Source organism: Phascolarctos cinereus, unplaced genomic scaffold, assembly GCF_003287225.1.
Source record: "Phascolarctos cinereus isolate Bilbo 61053 unplaced genomic scaffold, phaCin_HiC Scaffold_5;HRSCAF=322, whole genome shotgun sequence".
Taxonomy (NCBI): domain Eukaryota; kingdom Metazoa; phylum Chordata; class Mammalia; order Diprotodontia; family Phascolarctidae; genus Phascolarctos; species Phascolarctos cinereus.
Window position 1 is genome coordinate 103,735,465 of NW_027555958.1, and position 20,996 is coordinate 103,756,460.

Here is a 20,996-nt window from a genome sequence, read left to right on the forward strand (position 1 = left end):
CACGGCGTCGCTCTGGCGATGACGTGAAATCGAGGCGCCGCGCTGAAGAATCGCTGGCGCGGAAGACCCGCTGGAGCTTGAGGATCCGGGCTTCCCGGGTCCGGAGGCTGCGCGGGCGTCATGGCGGTGCTGCTGGAGACCACTCTGGGCGACATTGTTATCGATCTGTACACTGAGGAGCGGCCGCGGGGTGAGGAGCTGCGTCGGGGTCGCTGGCCCTTTACCCAGTTGTCCCGCCCCTGGGTGGTGGGAGGTGGGACGGGGTCAGGGTCTGCCCTCCTCAGCCCTTTTAACCGGATTCTGATTTTCGTCCCGGGAAAAGTTTCTGGCAGCACAGGAGAGGAGGAAGACGGCTGTGCCTTTGGAAGTTATTCTCGGGTGGTGTGCTTTGGAGGCAGCCCTGGGGCAGTGTTGGGTTTGGGGTCAGGAAGAGCTTACTTCCAGCTTCTGACACTTTGTAGCTCCATATAACAGTCCATGGCCTCCGAAACTCAGGCAGCTCCCTAGGAGATGGCGACTAAGTCAGAGATGGGTTGCAATCTGCACGGCTGCGGGGGGGTTCCCACGTTGAAAGTTCTGAGGTCGCCCTCCTGTTCATAGCATGTCGTGTTTGCTGCCGTGGGTTTTCATGGAAACTGGAACCTAGTTAGAGGTGTTCAGGTCTTGTGGAAAGACGATTAGATCCAGAGGGTTGGCCCCAAAGGGCAGAACAAGAAGAAGAGAGGATGATGTGCTCAAAGAGTAGCAGCTTGGCTTAGAGGAAAGAGCTGGATTCCGAGCCAGGAAAACTCGGCTTCAAGTCTTGCGATGCGACCCTGGACTTCTCATTTCACCTCTTGGAGCCCTTTATAACTCTCTTCGACTATATTTGCAGAGAAGAGGCAGCTTGTATTTGATAGAGGGAGTTTCTTCGTAGGTACACACGTGATAGATAAATAGTAGAAGGTAATCTTACAGGGGAAGTCTGAAGGGACTTGGGGAGGGGGGAGCCGCCTTGGGAGAATCTGAGAAGGCCTGCCCCTGTCTCTCTTTTCAGTTGGTCTCTTTATCTTGTCTTTCCAAGCGCAGCTGCCAGAATAAATCTTCGAAAGGCAGACAATACAAACTTTTTCCTGCTAAGGTCCTCCATGTCTCTCCTTTAGATCCTAATTTCATACTGCATACTTAAACTGCATTTTAAGTTCCAGACAAACTTGAATATTAGCTTTCTGGCCTCATCCTGGCTATTCTGGTTTGTGCATTTGTGTGTATCATACTCCATCTTTGCAATGCACTCCCTTACACATCTTAGCTGTTTAATAATAACGACATTTACAGAGTCTGTCTCATATATGTCTGTGCATATATGTAAAATTTAATTTTCACAACTGTGAGGTATGTAATATAAGCATTACTACCACATTTAACAGATCAGAAAATTGAGACTTCGATTAAGTGACAGTTATTCAGTTAGTTAATTCTTAGTAAGATAAAAACCCAAGTCTCTACTGCGTCCAAGTCAAGTACTTTTCACACTACACCTACTGAAATCTTTCCCTCCATTTAAGCAGAGATTCTTAATGTTTTTTGTGTTATGGCACCAGACTTAGCACTCTGGTGAAGCCTGTGTAGCCCTTCTTAAAATAATTTTTTAAATGTGTAAAATAAAATACATGGACTATAGACCAATTATGTTAAAATATGGTTATCAGAATATTTAAAAAACAAGTTCATAGATCCCAAATTAAGAAACTCTTTAAGTTATGGCCCAGATTCTGTCTTTGCCATGAGTGCTTCCTTCCTACTATCAGCTCAAGAAGATCCTTTAGTTCCTAATCTGTTTTGTGCCTCTGTGACTTCTCCCATACATTTCTCTTATTCTGAGTTGCATTATATTTATTTCGGTGTGTTTTATCCACTTACTAAATTGTAAACTCCTTCAAGCCAATTACTTTGTCATTGAAGGACAATGCTGTGTATGTAATAGGCATTTAGCGTTTAGTAAATGTTGAATTTGTATTTATTGAATAAATTTTGCAATTTCAGTTACCTAAAAACACCAGGCTTATGGATGATTCTCAAAAATAATTTTATTCTAGAACATATTTATCTGCTGAATTTATACTTTCTCTCTACCAGACCAGTAAAACAAAGATTGCTTTTATTAGATATTTCAATATTAATAAAAATAATAATTTTCATAATTGTATAGTAATTTAAGGTTTTTATTGGTGGTCGGCAGCTGACAGATTCTTTTTAAAATAAAACGAAAAGGAACAAATAGAAGCATTCATCATTAAATTTCTTTTCAATCCTGTCTGATTTTTTTTTTCAGGACTTTAATATAAACCAGTCAATTAATAAGCATTTATTAAGTACCTGCTGTGTGCTGGTTCCTAGGCTAAGTGCCAGGAATGCAAATACAAAAAAAGAAAAAAAGAAAAAAGAAACAATTCCTAATCTTGAACTTCTAACAAGCACCAAAAAAGACATATTGTCCACTATGAACCTTTATAGTTACTGAAGTAAATTCAGAGCTTGTCTTGTGTTTGCTTATTTAAAAAAATTCCTCATTAATTGCTATGATGAATTATAATATGTTAATTTCTTTCAGCTTGCTTGAATTTTCTGAAGTTGTGCAAAATCAAGTACTACAATTATTGTCTCATTCATAATGTACAGGTAAGTTGGTGGTCATTATTTATTTCCTCACTACTTAAGTTCTTCAACTCAGAGTATCAATTGATCAGCTTCTTGTATGTTGTAGAGGGATTTTATTATACAAACTGGTGATCCTATGGGTACTGGCCGAGGAGGAGAATCAGTCTTTGTGTAAGTACATTTTGTTTATATACCAAAAATTGAATTTCCTATTTGAATGTTTATTAACGTGCTTAATTTGGCCACATATATCTGTATTACAATGGTAGTAAATTACTTTTATATCATGATTTTATGGTTTTTAAAGCACTTTCAAGTAGGCCTAACTTCTTGAGGGAGTTTTTAGAAATAAAAGGGGAAAAAGGGAAGGGAGGGAGGTAGTGGAAAGTAATATTTGGAATCATGATTACATTCTCGAAGTATTATTTGTGAATGATCTGGGATTGGCTAGTTCATTGAGTTCAGGTAAGGTGTTAATGAGGCCAAAGATGGCAGGTTCAGGGCATTTGATTGGTCTCTAGCTACAAAGCTAAACTTAATGAGTTTGTTTGTGAATGATAGTTCATATGGGAGAAGGTGAGTAAGAGTATGTGGAAGAAATCACAGTGTGTGCTTTGTTGATGGGGCATCTCTGAGCATCCTACTTATGGCTCTCTATAATATGAAAAGCTGTATTTTTTTTTTCATAAGGAGAATAATGCTTTCTTTCACCCTATTCACAACACAACCAATATTCTTGTTTTAGGCCTTAAGCTATAAGTTTATTTTGTATATTCAGCTTTCTGTGCACCTCTTGATTTCAGTGGGGGAAAAGAAGAGTATGCTGTTGTCCTGATGCACAGTAGAAACTTATGCAGTTTTATGTCACCTTTCAGTATGTCTAGGCTGACACACTAGGTTTCAGCCATACAAAAGTGTTCAGGAATTTTCTTCACTGATGTTGAATTACAGAGTACACTAGTGAAATGTTGGAAATGTTTAAATTCAACATCTTTACAGAAACGGTTTTTCACTGGTAATTTCCATTTTTAAATTCAGAAACAATTGTAAACAATCAGACTGTTTCATCATAATCTTTATTTGAAAAAATTGAAATATCTGCTTCTTTATTATAATTTCATCTTTGCATATTTCTGCTTATTAAAAATAGTGCTGTGTATTTTTCAGGCAACTGTATGGTGATCAGGCAAGGTTTTTTGAGGCAGAAAAAATGCCAAGAATTAAGCACAAGAAAAAGGGCACAGTATCTATGGTGAATAATGGCAGTGATCAACATGGATCTCAGGTGAGCTCATAGTTGAGCAAATAAGCAAATAAATCAGAGGAATGGGGAGAAACCTTTGCAAATAGACCTATTGCAACAATTCTAGAAAGGTGAGACTTTCACTTTAACAAGATTCATATTTTTTTCTCAGTAACCTATTTTAACAGTACTCAATTTTAATTCAGAGTAGCATTTTACACAATTGTGTTTTAAAAGTGGGCCAACAGTTTGTGTACTGAAGAATAAAATTAAATGTATTTTCTACTCACTCTTTACCATTTAGAATATTTTGTTGTTATTGTTCAGTTGTTTCAGTTGTGTTTGACTCTTTGTGACCCCATTTGGGGTTTTCTTGGCAAAGATCCTGGAGTGGTTTGCCATTTCCTTCTGCGGCTCATTTTATAGACAAGGAAACTGAAGCAAACAGAGTTAAGTGACTTGCCCGGGGTCACACAGCTAGTGTCTGAAGCCAGATTTGAACTCTCCAGAAAACAGAATATTTACAAATGTTTATATGTTATGTATAGAAGAATGATTTTTAACTACACATCTCTTCAAAATGCTAAATGTTTTTATACTTAAACCTCAGTTCTGACCTGATTAGAGAAGAAGGAATTCCAGAAGAGGTATTTGCATTTTGGATGGGATTCTTAGTTTTAAATGGCTTAAACATTTTAAGACTGGAAAGAACTTAAAAACCTCAATCACAATCTTTTTCTAAATTTGAAGGGATGCGAAAGTGTCCCACTCCTAAGTTTGGAGGTGTTTGTAGAACATTTAAGAGGTTCTAAAGCAATGTAAGCTCCACATCATCACACATCATATACCTGGATATCTTAAATTCTGTTGGGTATTGTTCGCCAGGAAAGGTAATCAAGAGTCTCTCAGGGACTCAAAGGAATGGCAGAAATGGAATGAGAAAGTATTTGAGCTTGATGCTAGTGTGCTATTTGTAGCAGTGGATTAATGAAACAAACCAACCAAAAAGTTGACCGTGATGAAAATAACTAATTGTATAACATAGGGTTTTTTTTCATTAAAAACAATAATTTAAATTTTTCCTAAGGCATTCTGCACAAAAGGATGATCAAGCAAAGGGAGGTTGAAGATGAATCTGAATCTTAATGTTGTTTTTCATGAGCCTATTTTGTATATTTCTAGGGTGTGTGTTATGGTAGTGGTATCTTATAGTAAAATATCACTGGGCATTGGAGAAAACTCCTATGTTTAAATTATAAGAGGGGAAAAGATACCACATGTATACAAAACAGTACCCTTTTAGGGTGGAGAAATGGTGTTCAGTACACATCTATTCTCTCTAAATTCCAAGAAATTGTGGAGGCTGTAACATATATGAAACATAAAGTAGCATTATAAAAATTTTAATCTTTTGAAATGAGTAGCTCTAAAAACTGAAAACCACTATAGAACTCTTGCTTTCAATGGGTCAATACTTTAGGAAAGTATCTAGTTGTTTCTGCCTTTGACATCCTTTTAAAAACAAAACAAAACAACGTCCACCAGACAACCACACCAAGGGTAGGTTAGTGTGGAAACTGACCAATTTTGAAAACCAGAATGTAGAGCAGTTTGAAAAATAAAAATAAAAATGTATTTGGGGAAAGAGAGAGGGCTAACAGTTAAGGCATCTTAAAAAAATCCTTTTTTTTGGCTTTGGTTTACTGAAATGTTTTATACTGTTAAAGAAAAAGGGAAATATTTCAAAGTATCTGAAAAATACGAAAACTTCCTGAGTACATATTATATGAAAATTCAGAAAGGGCAAACACAGAAACTTCTCTCCGTATGAGACTGCATATCGTCACCTAGATATTTATCTTAAAGTAGATGGCAACCCCAGAGTCAATGCAGAAGTTACATATAAAGAATTGTTGTCTAGAAGAGTGGGAACTGTGAGATTTCCATTGGTTGGTGAGCAGCCCAGCTTCAATTTTTCCAAATACTCAGCATGTACATGTTTATGACATTGAAGTGTAGCATCTTCAACCTGGAACCATTGTCTCTTCCTTCCTGTATTAACAGAATTTTCCCAGTCTTCAATATTTTAGTTATGAACATAAACCTAAGTGCAATGCTTACAGTCTTGACTGTGCTCAAATATCCCCAGAAGTCTGCCTAGCTTTCCTCTGACACCAGCCTCTTCATATACTTTTCTTACTGCAGCTCCACTTGGTTTTTCTTTGGGCTCCATTCCTTGGCCAGGGACAGTTCATTGATTTGGATATTGACTGCTGCTCACTAACAGCACCCCGAGGTGGGCCACCTGCTTCTTAAAGCCCTCTGTTTCACTAAGTCTTCTGTTTTGGCTTAAACTTCATCATTGAGGTGGATTCCTTCTCTTTCCCCCTCCAACCTGAATGTACCTGCTATCATAATAGCTTATTATGGTGGGGTTGTTTTTGTTTGTTTTTTGTCCATTGTTCCAGCCCACTTCCTGACTTTGGTTTTGATGTTAAGGCTGGGCTCTGTCATACTTCTGAAGGGAAGGACTGAGCTGTTCCTGTGGCTTTTCTTGAGTATTGTATTATTCCCAGATCTTAAGGGCATTCTGAGGATCTGCAAGCTTTCATTGATCCCAGAATGGTCTGATCCTTGGTTGGGATCTATGTAAGAGTAGACTGTTGCTGGACTTTGCCATGATCAGCTAGAGGTAAAATTCTGTTGGTTTTGAGTGACAGAACTATAGGCTTACTAGTTGTGTGATTATGGTCAAATCACTTTACTATTTAAGCCTCAGTTTTCTGTAAAATGAGGATGCTAATTACAGATATTATCTACCTCACAAGGTGTTGTACAGATCATGTGAGGTTGAATGAAGCATTTGCAAAAGGACTTTGTCAGAAAAGAAAATTGATAAATGTTGGAAGATATGTGGGAAAGCTCTTGTAATACACTGTTGGTGGAGTAGTGAACTGATCCAATCATTCTGGAGAACAATTTGGAATTATGCCCAAAGGGCTATCAAACTGTGCATACCCCTTGATCCAGCAATACCACTGCTAGATCTATATCCCAAAGACATTTAAAAAAAAAAAGGGAAAAGGACCTATTTATACAAAAATATTTATAGCAGTTCTTTTTGTGATGGCTAAGAATTGGAAATCAAAGAGATGCCCCTCAACTGGGGAATGCTAAGCAAGCTATGATTGTGATGGAGTATTATTGTGCTAAAAGAAATAACAGGATGATTTCAGAAAAGTCTAGAAAGACTTACATGAACTGATGCAGAGTGAAGTGAGCAGAACCAGGAGAACATTGTACATAGTAACAGCAGTATTGTTTAATGAAGAATTGTGAATGGCTTAGCTATTCTCAGCAATACAATTATGTAAGACCATTCCAGAGGACTCATGATGAAGCATGCTATCTGCCTCTAGAGAAAGAACTGATGTTGTCTGAATACAGACTGAAGCATGCTATTTTCACTTTCTTCTTTCATTGTTTTTTATTTGATTGTTCTTGTACAAAATTACAAATATAGAAATGCTTTGCACATGTATTGCATATGTATAACCTCTATCTGATTGCTTATTGTCTCAGGGAGAGGAGAGGCAAGGGAGGGAAAGAGGGATAGAATTTGAACTCAAAACATAAAAAAAGTTTAAAAATTGTTTTAACATGTAATTTGGGAAAATTTTTTTTTAAAAAAAGGACTTTGTAAATTCTGATGTTGCACATAAATCTAAGCTGCTATTATGGTTATTATTATTATTGTTGTTATAAATATTAGTAACTGTTGAAAAATTAGGTCTAGGGAGATGAAGTGATTTCTCTAAAGCTCCCTGGCACTGGCTGGGGAGTGGCAGAGCTGACACTAGAGATGACAATGATAATATCAAAATTTAAGATCTTTAATTTGCTCTTACTTTTTTTGTAATGTGGGTTTTCCCACCACATGCATTAAAATTAGTCCCATTTGAAAATAGCCAATTTTCACACCTCACAAATTGCTATTTCAGTATTAATACAAATGCACTCATGCATGCACACACTCATACTTATTTAGTTGAACTAAGAGTTTTCAAAATTTATGCTAGCACCACTTGTTACCATACTGTTTTGAATGTATCTCTTTAGATATAATTCCTTTTGTATATTTTTGTGTGACTTGTATTCATGACCAACTTTGCTATATACTTTCTAAAGGTGTTTGCATTTATTATGTAATAATATACATCTTCTCTTTTTTACATCTAGTTTCTTATTACCACAGGAGAAAATCTAGATTACCTCGATGGTGTACATACAGTTTTTGGTGAAGTAACAGAAGGAATGGATGTAATCAAGAAAATTAACGAGACTTTTGTTGATAAAGACTTTGTACCTTATCAAGATATCAGGTGTGATTACCATTTACACTGTACATGTAGTGCTTTAAGGATCTGTGATTTTATCAGCATATAGACATCCCTTTCTGATAACAAACTGCAACTCTTTGATGCCTTAGAAGACTTCTGGAGTGGCACTTTTCAGAAAAATCCGTTATGATTAGCTATTTGGTGATGAGCTACTGTGAAATTATCCAGCCTGGGCCTGGGCAATAGACTCATAGTCTGCCATTGAAGTCTTTTCAACTTGGTAGGACTTGCTGGAACCTGTTAGTTTTTAAGAGCTTAGGTTCATCATAATCATTCACTCAATCAGCAGATATTTATTAGGTATTTGCTTTGTGACAGGAACTCTGATAAAAATATAGAAGGGAGGTAATCCTTTCCTTCAAGGACCTTTTTTGCATTCTACCCTAGGGCTGAGGCAGGTGGAGTGGGAGTGGATACAACATGTTCATAGATAGGTAAATACAAGATAAATGCAAAATAGATATGCAGTGACTAGACAGACGCTCACAACTGAGTGAAGTGTGTATGTGTGTGTATATACATATGAATTTGTGTAGAGGCTGCTGTCAAGTGGCCTTGCATGTGGTGTGTTGATTAATTGAATTCTGGTAACTCTTTTGAGGGGGTTAGAACTTGAACTAAGCCTTATAGGGTGAGTGAGTGTCAGATTAGTATTTTAGTGTTAACCTCTGTACATATCATACTTTAGTGTTTTAGTACATTTATATTCATTTGGGTACTTAAATACTTTTTAGTAGTGGTGATATGTAGGAATTGTTCCTTAAGAGAGATGAGAGTGTTTTAATGGAAGACTGTAAGAACACCTGTAGTCATGACTATTTGCATTTTCTTTTTAAATAATTATAAGGTTATTGTACTATACATGTTAGTTATTTGTTTAAAAAAAACTTTAACATAGCTTGATGTTCATAGTAGTACTAATGATTACTGATTTTTTCTAGGAAAGTAAAATGCTATGCTTTAGGGGGTCCTATAGATAATGAAGAAATAGGGTAAAAGTTTTAGGATTTCAACATTTGAGTAATTCTGTACTGTAGAGGTCATTGCAGATAGATATCATATCAAATAGTCATAAATAACAACATGAAAACACAAACGAAAATTATTTCTTTAGCAGTTGTAGATTTTAAGAACTTGGCATAGATTCTCTTTTAACTTGAGTAATTAAAAGATTGCTTATTTTTTATTATTTAAAAACATTCATGGTTAATTTATAGATTCTGAAACACTTTAATTCAAACATATGACTTGCTTTTCGTTTGTAAGGATAAATCATACAGTGATTTTAGATGATCCATTTGATGACCCGGCTGGTTTGTCAATTCCTGATCGATCCCCAGAACCAACCAAAGAACAACTAGATGTAAGTATACTGACTCTTTGCCACCTTCTGGCTGTGACTTCACCTCTTAGGGTCATTTTTCTTATTTATGAAATGAGGGCATGTGACTAGATGGCATCTGTAATCTTTTCTACTAAGAAGTTCTTTGGTAATGGGTGGATTTTTTTTTCACACTAAAATGATTTCTTCAGAATTATGTTTTGTTAGAATAACTTTTTCTGTAGGGTTTACTTAGGTGCTAACTAGAGAAACTTGTAGTCCTCTTTTTCCTGTTGTTCTTCACATATCCACGAATGGTACAGACACTGGCCTGGCACCCCCACTACTTTGATGTGATTTTCCTTAAAGGCATATAGAATATATAGAATCCCCTTGCTGCTGCACTTCTGATGTTCTTTCCTACTTCTGTTTCTGCCCATCTATTGAAATGTAGGTCTTTACTACAAAATATTGGCTTTTTTCTTTGCCTTTTTAATTTTATTAAAACAGTAAAGATTTGAGAAGCTTCAAAATCCATTAGCTGTTTTGACTTGAATTTTTAAAAATTTCTCAAGAGCTTCTTTTCAGGGATGTGGGTCTTGATTGGAATAGGCCAAAAATATGTATGTGTTTGTACATTTGTGTTAAGAGTGAGCTAGGGGGATATTTGGAGTAGTACTAAATTGGAGCTAATACCAACCTGCCTCTGACATTACTGCTCTTTCAGGGCACTAGTTTGGTTTTGTCTGAGATGTGCTCCAAGGTCCAAAGTGAACTGGTTTCCTAGGAGGGGCCTTTCAATTGAGGGACTGTTCTGTATCAGTGTAGATTTTTTCTGATTTTTTTTTCTGCTCCAAACAGAATCAGCCTGATGAGCAGATAGCCAGCCTTGAAACCAGGAAGACTTGGGTTCAGGTCACACCTTTGACCCATCCTGGTGTGTCTCTTAATGTCTTAGTGCTCTAGGCAGCTCTCTGAGACTAAATTGCAGAGAATGTGCCCACTTGCATTGGGAGAGGGAGTTTCTTCATCTGAGAGTTCTTTATACCTGTGAAATTACATCTTGTCCCTAACTCTATACCTTAAACTGGTTTTGGTGATGTGTGGCCTAAAATCTAACTTTGTGAATGAAAGGCTTTGGAAACCATTTATGGCATTGTTTAATTTTTGGAATTCAATAATTTGTTGGACACTGGCTAATTTCTACAGGATTATTTGTCATTTTGGTTGCTCAGCAGCTCATTTTGGTTGGCATTAGATTAATTTCTTCAGCTTTGTAAGCTTATTTCTGATTGCTTTTTTCAAACTATATTGAAAAACTATGAAGAAGTATCTTGTCTTTCATATATGTCAGATTTTTATTTCTTAAATACATGGATCAATAATTTTTGTTTTCATTTACAAAATTCTTCTTCCCCTTTTAGAGTGGCCGAATAGGAGCAGATGAAGAAATCGATGATTTCAAAGGAAGATCAGCTGAAGAAATTGAAGAAATAATGGCTGAGAAGGAGGCAAAAACTCAGGCTATTCTTTTAGAAATGGTAAGATAACTTTCTGCTTAAACATGTTCTTGTACATATTTCTTAAGTGGTATGTGTAATGTTTAACTGTAAGGCAACTCTCGCTTTGATAATTTTGACCAATTAATAGATATTTATAAAATACCTTCTGTCTGTCAGATACTGTGCTAAGTGCTGGAGATACATAAAGAGACAAAAAACCAGTCCTTGCCCTCAAGGAGTTCACAGTCTGAGAGTTGGAGACAACCTACAAACAAATATGTATATAAATAAGCCATGTGCAAGATAAATAGGAGATAATTAGCAGAGGAAAGGCACTGGAATTGAGGGGTTGGGGAAGGTTTCCTGTAGAAGATAGGATTTTAGGGGCAGCTAGGTGGCACAGTGGATAAAGCAGCAGCCCTGAAATCAGGAGGACCTGAGTTCAAATGTGGCCTCACACACATAACACTTAGTAGCTGTTTGACTGTGGGCAAGTCACTTAACCCCGGTTGCATCACCAAAAAAAAAAATAAAGATGGGATTTTAGTTGGGACTTAAAGGAAGCTAAGGAAATCAGTAGGGAGAACAGAGGAAGGAGAGCGTTCCAGGGGTTAGGAAGAACCAGGGAGAATGCCCGTAGATGAGGGATCTTGTTTGTTGGAACAGCCTGGAGGCCATTGTCACTGGATTAAGGAGTATGTGGTGTGGAGTGAGGTGTAAAAAGCCTGGAAACGTAGGAGGGGGGCTTTGAATGCCAAACAGACTGTTTTGCATTTGAGCCTGGGGGTTATAGGGAATCCCTGGAATTTATTGAGTGGGGGTGGAAGTGACATGTGGTCAGACCTGCGCTTTAGGAAAATCACTTTAGTGGCTGAATGGAGAATGGATTGGAGTGAGAGGAGACTTGAGGCAGGTGGACCCAGCGGCAGCTATTGCAGTGGTCCAGGCCTGAGGCCTGCACCAGAACAGTGGCAGTAGCAGAGGAGAGGTGGGGAATATTGGAGGAGTAGTATGACGTGGAGGGGAGGAATGATGGAGGAATGATGAGAACTTTCTGAAAATGGAAGAGAATTCCTTAGGAGGTGGTGGGGCCCCTAAACCCGCCAATGGTCTTCAAGCAAAAGTTAAATGACTACTTGGGTGTACTGTAGATTTCATCTCATGAAAAATTAACTCTTGGACTTATAAAAGGCAATATGGTGTAGGGGGGAAAATATTGGATCTGGAGATAAAAGATCTGAATTTGAGTCTTTAGCTTTATTGCTTCTTTCATGTGTGACTTGGAGGTCACCTAGCCTCCAAACCTCAGCTTTCTCATTTGTGAGATGAGGGTCCTAGTCTAGTTTACCTCTAGAATCCCAACTAGTTGTAAATCCTCTGATTATAAAGAGTAGTTGAGGAATTTAACATTTATTACAGAGTTAAGTTCACGGTACTATGTTAAATCATAAAACTAACATAACTAAATGAATGTGGGGAGAAACTGAGGATGCTAACAGATATTCTCTTTGTGTATGCAGTCAATAATAGCTGAGAGCATGAGACCATTTAAGTGACTGTTAAGAAGATTAAGGCAATCGGAGTTAAGTGACTTGCCTAGGGTCACACAGCTAGTAAGTGTCAAGTGTTTGGTCTGAGGCTGGATTTGAACTCAGGTCCTCTTGACTCCAAGGCCAGAGCTCTATCCACTGTGCCACCTAGCTGCCCCCCCCTTTTTTAGTGCAGTTGGGGTTAAGTGACTTGCCCAGGGTCACACAGCTAGTAAGTGTCAAATGTTTGGTCTGAGGCTGGATTTGAACTGAGGTCCTCTTGACTTCAGGGCCGGTGCTCTATCCACTGTGCCACCTAGCTGCCCCTTTTTTTTTTTCCTATTTCTAATCCACAATGTTGTGCTGCCTCTCATTTCATAATAATGTTATCTATATTTATGTGTCACTATAACTTCCATCATGCTGTTTCCTTTTTGCTGAATTACATGTACTGCCAACTGTCATTGCTTGCTGTTGCTTTGTGAATTAACTGGCAGTGTTATTTTAGGGTGAATATTGTTTTATTGAATTGCCTTTTCTATTCATTCTCAAAGGAATCTGTTATTTTAAATGCATACTTTGTAGGTGATAAGTAGCTTCAGTAAGAGGTACTCTTTGATTCTTCATTTTAAAGATATAAATTTTAAATATCTTTATTATTGACCACTCTTGACAATACAGTAAGTAGAATAATGGTTTCCTGTCCCATTTGTCTTTCTGTCTAAACAACATTTATCATAGACTACTTATTAACGTGTGTTCTTCTTTTGGTCCACTTGCAGGCTTTAGAGAAATGTAATTTTCCCCACAATAACTGCTGTCATCATCTAAAACTGTAAGAAAGTGGAAGTCTCACACTCTGTTGTTTTTGTGGAACTCCTGGGGGCAAGTGACTAAGCAGGGTCGTGGTGAGAGTGTGGAGTCAGGAATATTCCAGGGTCCTTTGTCCCTTTTTGTTGTTGATCTCATCACCAGAAATATTTTGTATTATTCTGAATGTTAAAATATTTATTAATGATTAATTTCCTTGTACCTTCAGTTCATAAATTCAGATTCATTGGCAAATTGTATGTGAGACTAATTGGAATTTTAAAAGTGTTCTTACTAAAGAAAATAACACTTTTCTTTTTTCCTTTTAATTCAGGTAGGAGATTTACCTGATGCAGATATCAAACCTCCAGAAAATGTCCTATTTGTGTGCAAATTGAATCCAGTTACCACAGATGAAGATCTGGAAATAATATTCTCAAGATTTGGGCCCATAAAAAGGTAATTCTTACTCATTTGAAGGGGAAAAAGGAAAGAAATAAATAGGATGCTTTCTTGACGAGTATAAATATATGTATTAATTATATATTTATATATTAATCAATACATAAACTGATTCTTAGTTTAGCTTTCATTGATGAATATTCATAGCATTTAGAAGATAGATTTTATTCCTAACATTTCATCTCTAAAGTAGTAAATTAATGATTTCCATAGTTCTTGATCCACTAACATCTTCACTGATGTTAATAGTAGCTTACATGTATGTATATATTTTTTTACTATAACGTGCCTTATGTACACTATTTCATTTGCCTGTCCTGACACCCCTAAGAGGTGTTTAGTGTAAATATTATCTTCATTTTATAAATGAGGAAACTGAAGGTCAGAGAAATCAAATGCCTTTTCCAAGGTCTCATAAGAAGTAAAAGATAAGAACCTAGGTCCTTGCATCCCAGTCTAGTGCTCTTCCCATGATACCACGCTTATCAGTCTTTAAGACTTTTATCTCTACTTATTAAAAACCAATAATGTTCCCAGAGTTAAAGAACAGTTAGTAGTTAAGCTAATTTGAATCTAGATTTCCTCACATTTCTCACTTTCTTCAGAAATTTCCCCTTTAGCCAGAAGACTCTGTAAAAATGGGGTACATGTCAGAGAAGACTCTTTCTCCTCTTTCCCCACTCCTAAAGAAGCTCTTACTTAAATTAACGGCAGGGTCAGAGGTACCAAAGCAGCAAGGGGGAAAAGGAGGAAAGAGGGAATTACGGGGGGAGAAGAAATACAGGAAAATATGGGAGTTACCAGGATGTGGACCACATGCAGTGAATTAGTAGACATGCTGATGAATAGAATTAGAAATAGTAACTCACATCAAGATAGCATTACATAGTCAGGGCTTCTTAAACTTTTTCCACTTGAGACCCTTTTTCTAGTTCAGCAGCGGTTGTTGGCATTACGTGGCTTGAGGGCATGTGCATGGCCAAGTGTGCACGGGCAAATGCTGCCAGAAACACCTCTTCGGTACGCATTTGATTTTTAATGAATTTTTGATCATCATGCATTCAGAAACCTTTTACCGTTGCCATGTGGGGTCTCTACCCCCAGTTGAAGAAGCGCTGTATAGTTGACGCAGAACTTCGCCTGCATAGTGCAAAGACTAAACTCCACTTGCCAGATGAGGAAGCTGGCTCAGCGAGGTCCAGTGATCCAGAGGTCCACAGAGTCTGGGACTCTGACTTGAGCCTTTTGCCTCAAGTCCATCATGTTCCTTCCAGACCAAGGTTCCTCGCTGAGAGAATTCCTAGATATCATCTGACCTCCTGCAAACCAAGTTTTCTTAAATCCATAATTTTCTATTTAAACAATGGTAAAACTAGAACTTATTGATTCTCTTATTGTTGCTTCCTTACTGTTAAATTCTCAGTTTATGCATTATTTAAGCAATAATTCTAGATAGAGCATGAGAAGCATAAGAATGAACAAAAACAGGAAAAATAACTCTTATAGTGCTGCACATGTGTAACCACTTGTCGAATGAAGAAATAACAGAAAAAGAAGAACCCAAGACAGTTTTTTGTCCACACTCATCTCATTCTTGTCCTTTCCTATCCAGTCTTAAGAGCTGCAGCTAGGAAATGAGCAGAAGGGCCTCTCTGCCTGCAGACCGACTGCCCCAAATTCCTTCTGCCCATGCTTTTGTTCTGACTTTGTGGGCATGGTCTGAACTTGCAGTGTCCTTGGGAGCCTGCTGATGATAATCTGTTCCCACCACCATGGTTTTCTGCTTCTCAAACCACAGAATATTAGAAGCAGCAAATAAAAAAGTGTTTGAGGCCAGGTGAGGAGGACCACGTGGAAGAGAAGAGCTAGATTTTGTGGCTGACAGTTGGCCATATAGGAAGGGTACAGAACCGCTCTTGGACTGCTGCTAGTTGGCACCGTGGTGACTCAGCCCCTGAGAAGAAGTTGGGTCATATTGAAGCATATTCAGTTCAACAGATATTTATGATGGGCTCACTGTGGGCCACACCCTTGGCTACTAGTGCTGGAGATGCAAAACAGAAGAGTTCTAGGAGTTTACCCTCTACTGAGGGGGTGGGGACACATAAACAGGTCAATATAGTTTGAGGTAGGCAGTGATGGGGAAAAGGGCGGATGTAGACCAAGTGCTCTAGGAATATTGGAGAGTTTTAGAACAGTTATACTTGGGAGGTTTAGAAAATCAGTGGCACTGAATCTAGACCTTAAAGGAAGGCACAGATTTTAAAAGGTGGGAAAGAGGAGGGAGTGGGCCTATAGCGTCTTCCATGTAATAGACATTTGACAGTTGTTCAAGTAATTAAATTGAGTGCATTCTAGGCTTGGGTCATGCAATGCCAGTGAAGTTGTGTTTTTTAAAAAAAACCTTTTGTTTAAGAAACCAGGGAAGTGTGTGATTAATTTAAAAATTCCCTCATAAAAATAATGAAATTTTAAAAAATTTTGGTATTTTAAAGAGGGTAAACTTTATATGGAAAATTCACTTGTGTGGATTAATTTGTTCTCTGATAATGATAGTTAAATAAGTTGTTGCTCTAACATTCCAGTATATGTATTCTGCGTACAGGGCAGTTTCAAGCCTATTTTCCTTCACAATTTAATTTTGAACTCAGCCTTTCCAATTTTCATATTAGTTGAATTCATCATGGATGAGAAGTCTATAATTTCTACAATCCTATAATCACTTGTTCAGTGTTTGACAATCATAGCTTATCCTTATTTTCTTCCTAATTTTGTTAGCAACTCCCTTTCAGTGTTCTGATTAGATTATTTGTTTCTGTTGGTTAGGCCTTACTCATACTTCATTATCTGTTAATTTCTGCCAAGTTTACATTTACTTGGTTGGGTTGGAATTGGTGTTAAGCTTTTTCCTGAATCGAATATTCAGCTTGAGCCCTCTCTATTGTGTATTCTTATATTGAGGTTGCATGCAGTGTGTCATTGTGAATCCATAGCCCTTTAATTTCCTTTCTTTGAAGCATTCCCCATTTAGAATTTAGATCTTGGGGCAGAAATTTTTTTTGTTCTTTATATTCTATGGAGGATCATTACTTTTAACTTCTTACTCATCAAAGGAGATGTTAACTGATTACCACCATAATATACCTCTATTTTATTTATTTATTTTAATTTTTTGGCTAGGCAGTGGGGTTAAGTGACTTGCCCGGGGTCACACAGCTAGTGTTATGTGTCTGAGGCTGGATTTGAACTCAGGTCCTCCTGAATCCAGGGCCGGTGCTCTTGTCTACTGCACCACCTAGCTGTCCCAACATACCTCTATTTTAGAACATGAAGGTTTTAGAAGCGGTTTTATAAGAAAAGATACTTTTATGTGTCTTACCAGAACAAGAATTTAAAAAGTGCTTAGTTTATCTCAGCTCTCAGAAATAAAATGTAGTCAGCTCTCTGTTTTCCACTTTGTAAGCTATCCAAAGAAATATATTAATCTTTATGTGATTTTATATGGCAGCCTTTTGGCTATTACCCAGTTGGCTTGTACTCAGAGAAAGAGAATGTTTAATAGGAAAAAAACAAACAATAACACTACATTCCAGGGCCAAGTATGTATGTACTATTTTGAATTACACATATTTACTACTCTTAATAATAATAGCTAATATGGGTAAAGGGCTTTACAAACTATAAAGCACCATATAAAAGTTTTCTAGTTATTGTTATTAGTAGTCATACAGAATATATTATACATATTCAGGAAGATACTTCGTGTGTAGTGCTGTGGTTAAAAACACCTATATTTGTACACAGTCTTGGCTATAGTCATTTAAAAATAAACTTCGGTGTTTACACAAAAATCTAATAATAAAAAAATTAATAATTTAAGCATAGGGTTAGGCAAAATTAAGTTGACCCTTACTGGTGAGGGAAAAAAAAGGAGAATATTTTTATACCACCCTTCCCTTTATTGAATACATAGGACCTTAATGGCATTGGGCATTTAGGGTGTTCTAGGTCAACTCTTGCCATTTGTAAACTTGTTAAATTTGTAAAAAAGACATTATTTAGCCAAAATAGTAAGAGTTCAAGTTCCAGGAACTCTCCACATTGATGCTCACTTGTCTTATTTTGCTTTTTGTATTGATATTTAGGTTGCTGGTACCTCTTCCCACCATGTTAGGTTTTAATTTTAATCCTTTTCTCCTTATTTTTTTAGTTGTGAAGTTATTCGTGACTGGAAGACAGGCGAATCCCTTTGTTATGCATTTATTGAATTTGAAAAGGTATGCCATGTTGCAGAAACATTCAGATTCATACCTATTTTGTTCTCTTTTGTTAAGATACGGGATTTTAGGGTTTGATACTGTATTAGTATGGTCTTCATTTAATCTCTTACAAGTAATTTCTTATTTATCCAATTAAGAAAAAATGATTTTTTAAAAGGTTAAGATGCTTCATTTATTGTTAGTTTTACCTGTATTTTAATTTCTGGTTTCAAACTAGTGTATATTAGTTTGCATTTAGAGCATTTTGAATAATGTAGTTCATAATCCAGGTGCTGTATTTAATCATGATTTTAATACATTTTAATGTGTTTTCGCAGGGAGAGGCAGTGTATTGTAATGGAATTGGGCCAGGATTTAGGAGATCTGGTTCTTGATCCTGGGTCAAAATCTGAGTAGTCAAATCTCTCTCTCTCTCTGGTGCTCACGTTGCACTTTGCTCTTCCTTAAAATAAGAGAATTGGACTAGATGATCTTTGAGGATCAGTTCCATCCCTAATGTTCTGTGACTCTGAAGTTAGAATGTGGACAGTTGTCCTTCTAGAATCATAGTAACTTAGAGTTGGAAGGGATCTTGGGGGTCATTTAGTACAGCCCCTGCCAGAGCAGCTCTGTATTATTCTTGACAAGTGGTCTTACAGACTGTCCTTGGATACCACTAATTAAAGGTAGCCCAGAATTTTCCAATATGGCCCACTACATTTTTTGATAGATTTTTTTAAAATAAATTTTTATCTTTTCATGTTTTTTTACATCACCAAAATTTCCCTTAGTATCCCTCTCCTTTCCTCCTAGAGAGCCGTCTCCTGTAACAAATAATAATTTTTGAGGATTTAAAAAAAAAGACAAATTAGCAAAACTGGTCACTATATCAAAAAAGGTCTGAAAATATTTGTATGAATGGAAGCCATTGACAGGCTTCTTCAGAGGAGTGGGAGTGGAGAAGTCTTCTCATTGCTCTTTCTTTGGGACCGTGCTTGTTTTTTGTAATTTTGCAACATTTACTTTTGATTGTTTGGTGGTTGTCCTTTCCATTTACATTGTTGTAGTCGTTGTGTATGTTGTTTTCTTGGCTCTTTTTACTGTTTCAGATCCTATAAATCTTTTCCATCCTGTCCTGTATTCATCATGTTCATCATTTATTGCAGCACATTAATATTACATTACATTCAGGTACCATAATTTGTATAGCCGCTGCCCAACTGATGGGCAGTGATTGGGTAGATCTTATCGTTAGGAAGTTTTTCCTGGGCAAAATCTGCCTCCTGGCAATTTGGATACATTATTCTGGTTTTCTGAGCTAAAACACGCCTCTTAGCAATTTAAATAATGCATAGTTCCTAGTTCTCCCCTCTGGGACCGAGAAGAACAAATCCTATTTCTCTTTCATCTGCAGCTTTTTAAATATTCAGTAACTAGAATCTTTTTCTTCTCTTCGCCAAACTAAACATCCCCAGTTCCTTCAGTTGACCTTCTTATGCAGCTGGGTAGCATAGTGGATAGAGTGCTGGATTGGTAGTCAGGGACACCTGAGTTTGAATGCAGCCTCAGATACTTATGAGCTGTGTAACCTTGGACTAGACACTTAACCTCCGTTTTCTCATCTGTAAAATGGAGATAATTATATGCTATACTTCTTCATGACTGAGGATCAAATGAGAAAATAGATATGTAAAGCATTTTGGAAACTTTAAAGTGCTATGCAGACATTATCTAGCTGTTTTTATTATTTTAGCTATTACGTTCTTGAAGCTTTTCCTGGTTGATCTTGACCTTCTCTGGCCACCCTAAAATGTTACCCAGTTCTGATCAAAATACTCTAGATGAGATCTGACCAGATCATAGTGTTACTTCCATTGTTCTAGATAATTGTGTTTCAGTTATTTTCTGTGTATACAGATGTATCTACATCAAAGCCATCTCTTTTCATAGAGTAATCACTAGTTGTGACTGCCACAAAATAATTCTAGGAGTAGACAGTTAACCTTATTACGCAGAAATTGATCCAGAGAATGTTGGCTAGGCTGTTGTAAGAATGAGAATGAAATTTTGCGATAATATTTGCTTACTTGAGTGGATTAATGAATAAAATATTAAGTGCTTACTGTGTACAAAGCATTCTTCTAGGGGCTGGGGATATAGTAGAAAAATGAGCTAGTTCTGGCTGTCAGGGAGCTCACATTCTAATGGGGGAAACAACAGTTTTCAGCTGCAGGTCAGATGGAGAAGTCCCATGTTTCTCTTGTTTCATGTCATTCCCACTGATAAAATCAGTTTCTGATGTAGACCCATTTGACAGTTTCAAGGATCTCAATGGTGAGAACTTCCTTTTCTGTGTCCTAAGTAGTTGTTGCAATAGCACTTGCGAGAGCAGTTGCTCTGTCTCCTAGCTTGCCTGCCTTCCTTCAAGACTCAGCTTAGATCCCACCTTTTGCAAGAGGCCTTTCCCAGGGCCCCCCAACCGCCAACTCCTAGTTCCTTTTTAAAAAATTTTAAATATTGTTTAGATGTGGTATATATCTAGTTATTTGCATATATCTCTTCCGTTAGCATGTGAGCTTCTTGAGGATAGGGATGGTGTTTTTGCCTTTCTTTGTATTTCCAGAGCTCATCGTAGAGCCTGGCACATAATAAATACTTAATAAATCTTGTTGACTGACTGGTTGTATTAGGGTGGATTCAGTTACCTTCCGCATTGCTTTCTGACAGGCCCACCACTTTTAGTTCACATGCAGCTAATATGCTTCTTCCATACAAGTCATTGGTTATAGCTTGTGGATTACTTACACCCTCTCTGTGCCTCTCCATTACC

The 20,996-nt window shown here is 37.2% G+C and overlaps 1 protein-coding gene and 1 pseudogene across 3 annotated transcripts in view; one reads left to right on the top strand and one right to left on the bottom strand.

Moving 5' to 3' along the window:
• PPIL4 (peptidylprolyl isomerase like 4) overlaps window positions 1-20,996 on the top strand; it is a 37,948-nt gene continuing 16,952 nt past the window's right edge. Inside the window, exons 1-9 of one of the 3 annotated variants that reach the window (XM_078155077.1) lie at window positions 1-190; window positions 2,594-2,661; window positions 2,747-2,811; window positions 3,808-3,925; window positions 8,123-8,265; window positions 9,550-9,646; window positions 11,029-11,145; window positions 13,780-13,904; window positions 18,118-18,184. In XM_078155077.1, the coding sequence (XP_078011203.1) occupies window positions 121-190; window positions 2,594-2,661; window positions 2,747-2,811; window positions 3,808-3,925; window positions 8,123-8,265; window positions 9,550-9,646; window positions 11,029-11,145; window positions 13,780-13,904; window positions 18,118-18,184 (870 nt within the window). In that variant the 5' untranslated portion in view covers window positions 1-120. Of the gene's footprint in view, window positions 191-2,593; window positions 2,662-2,746; window positions 2,812-3,807; window positions 3,926-8,122; window positions 8,266-9,549; window positions 9,647-11,028; window positions 11,146-13,779; window positions 13,905-18,117; window positions 18,185-20,996 lie in introns of those variants that run through there. The other 2 variants (XM_020986587.2, XM_078155076.1) reach the window with 2 other exon arrangements.
• LOC110208536 (diphosphoinositol polyphosphate phosphohydrolase NUDT4B pseudogene) lies at window positions 5,739-6,246 on the bottom strand (annotated as a pseudogene).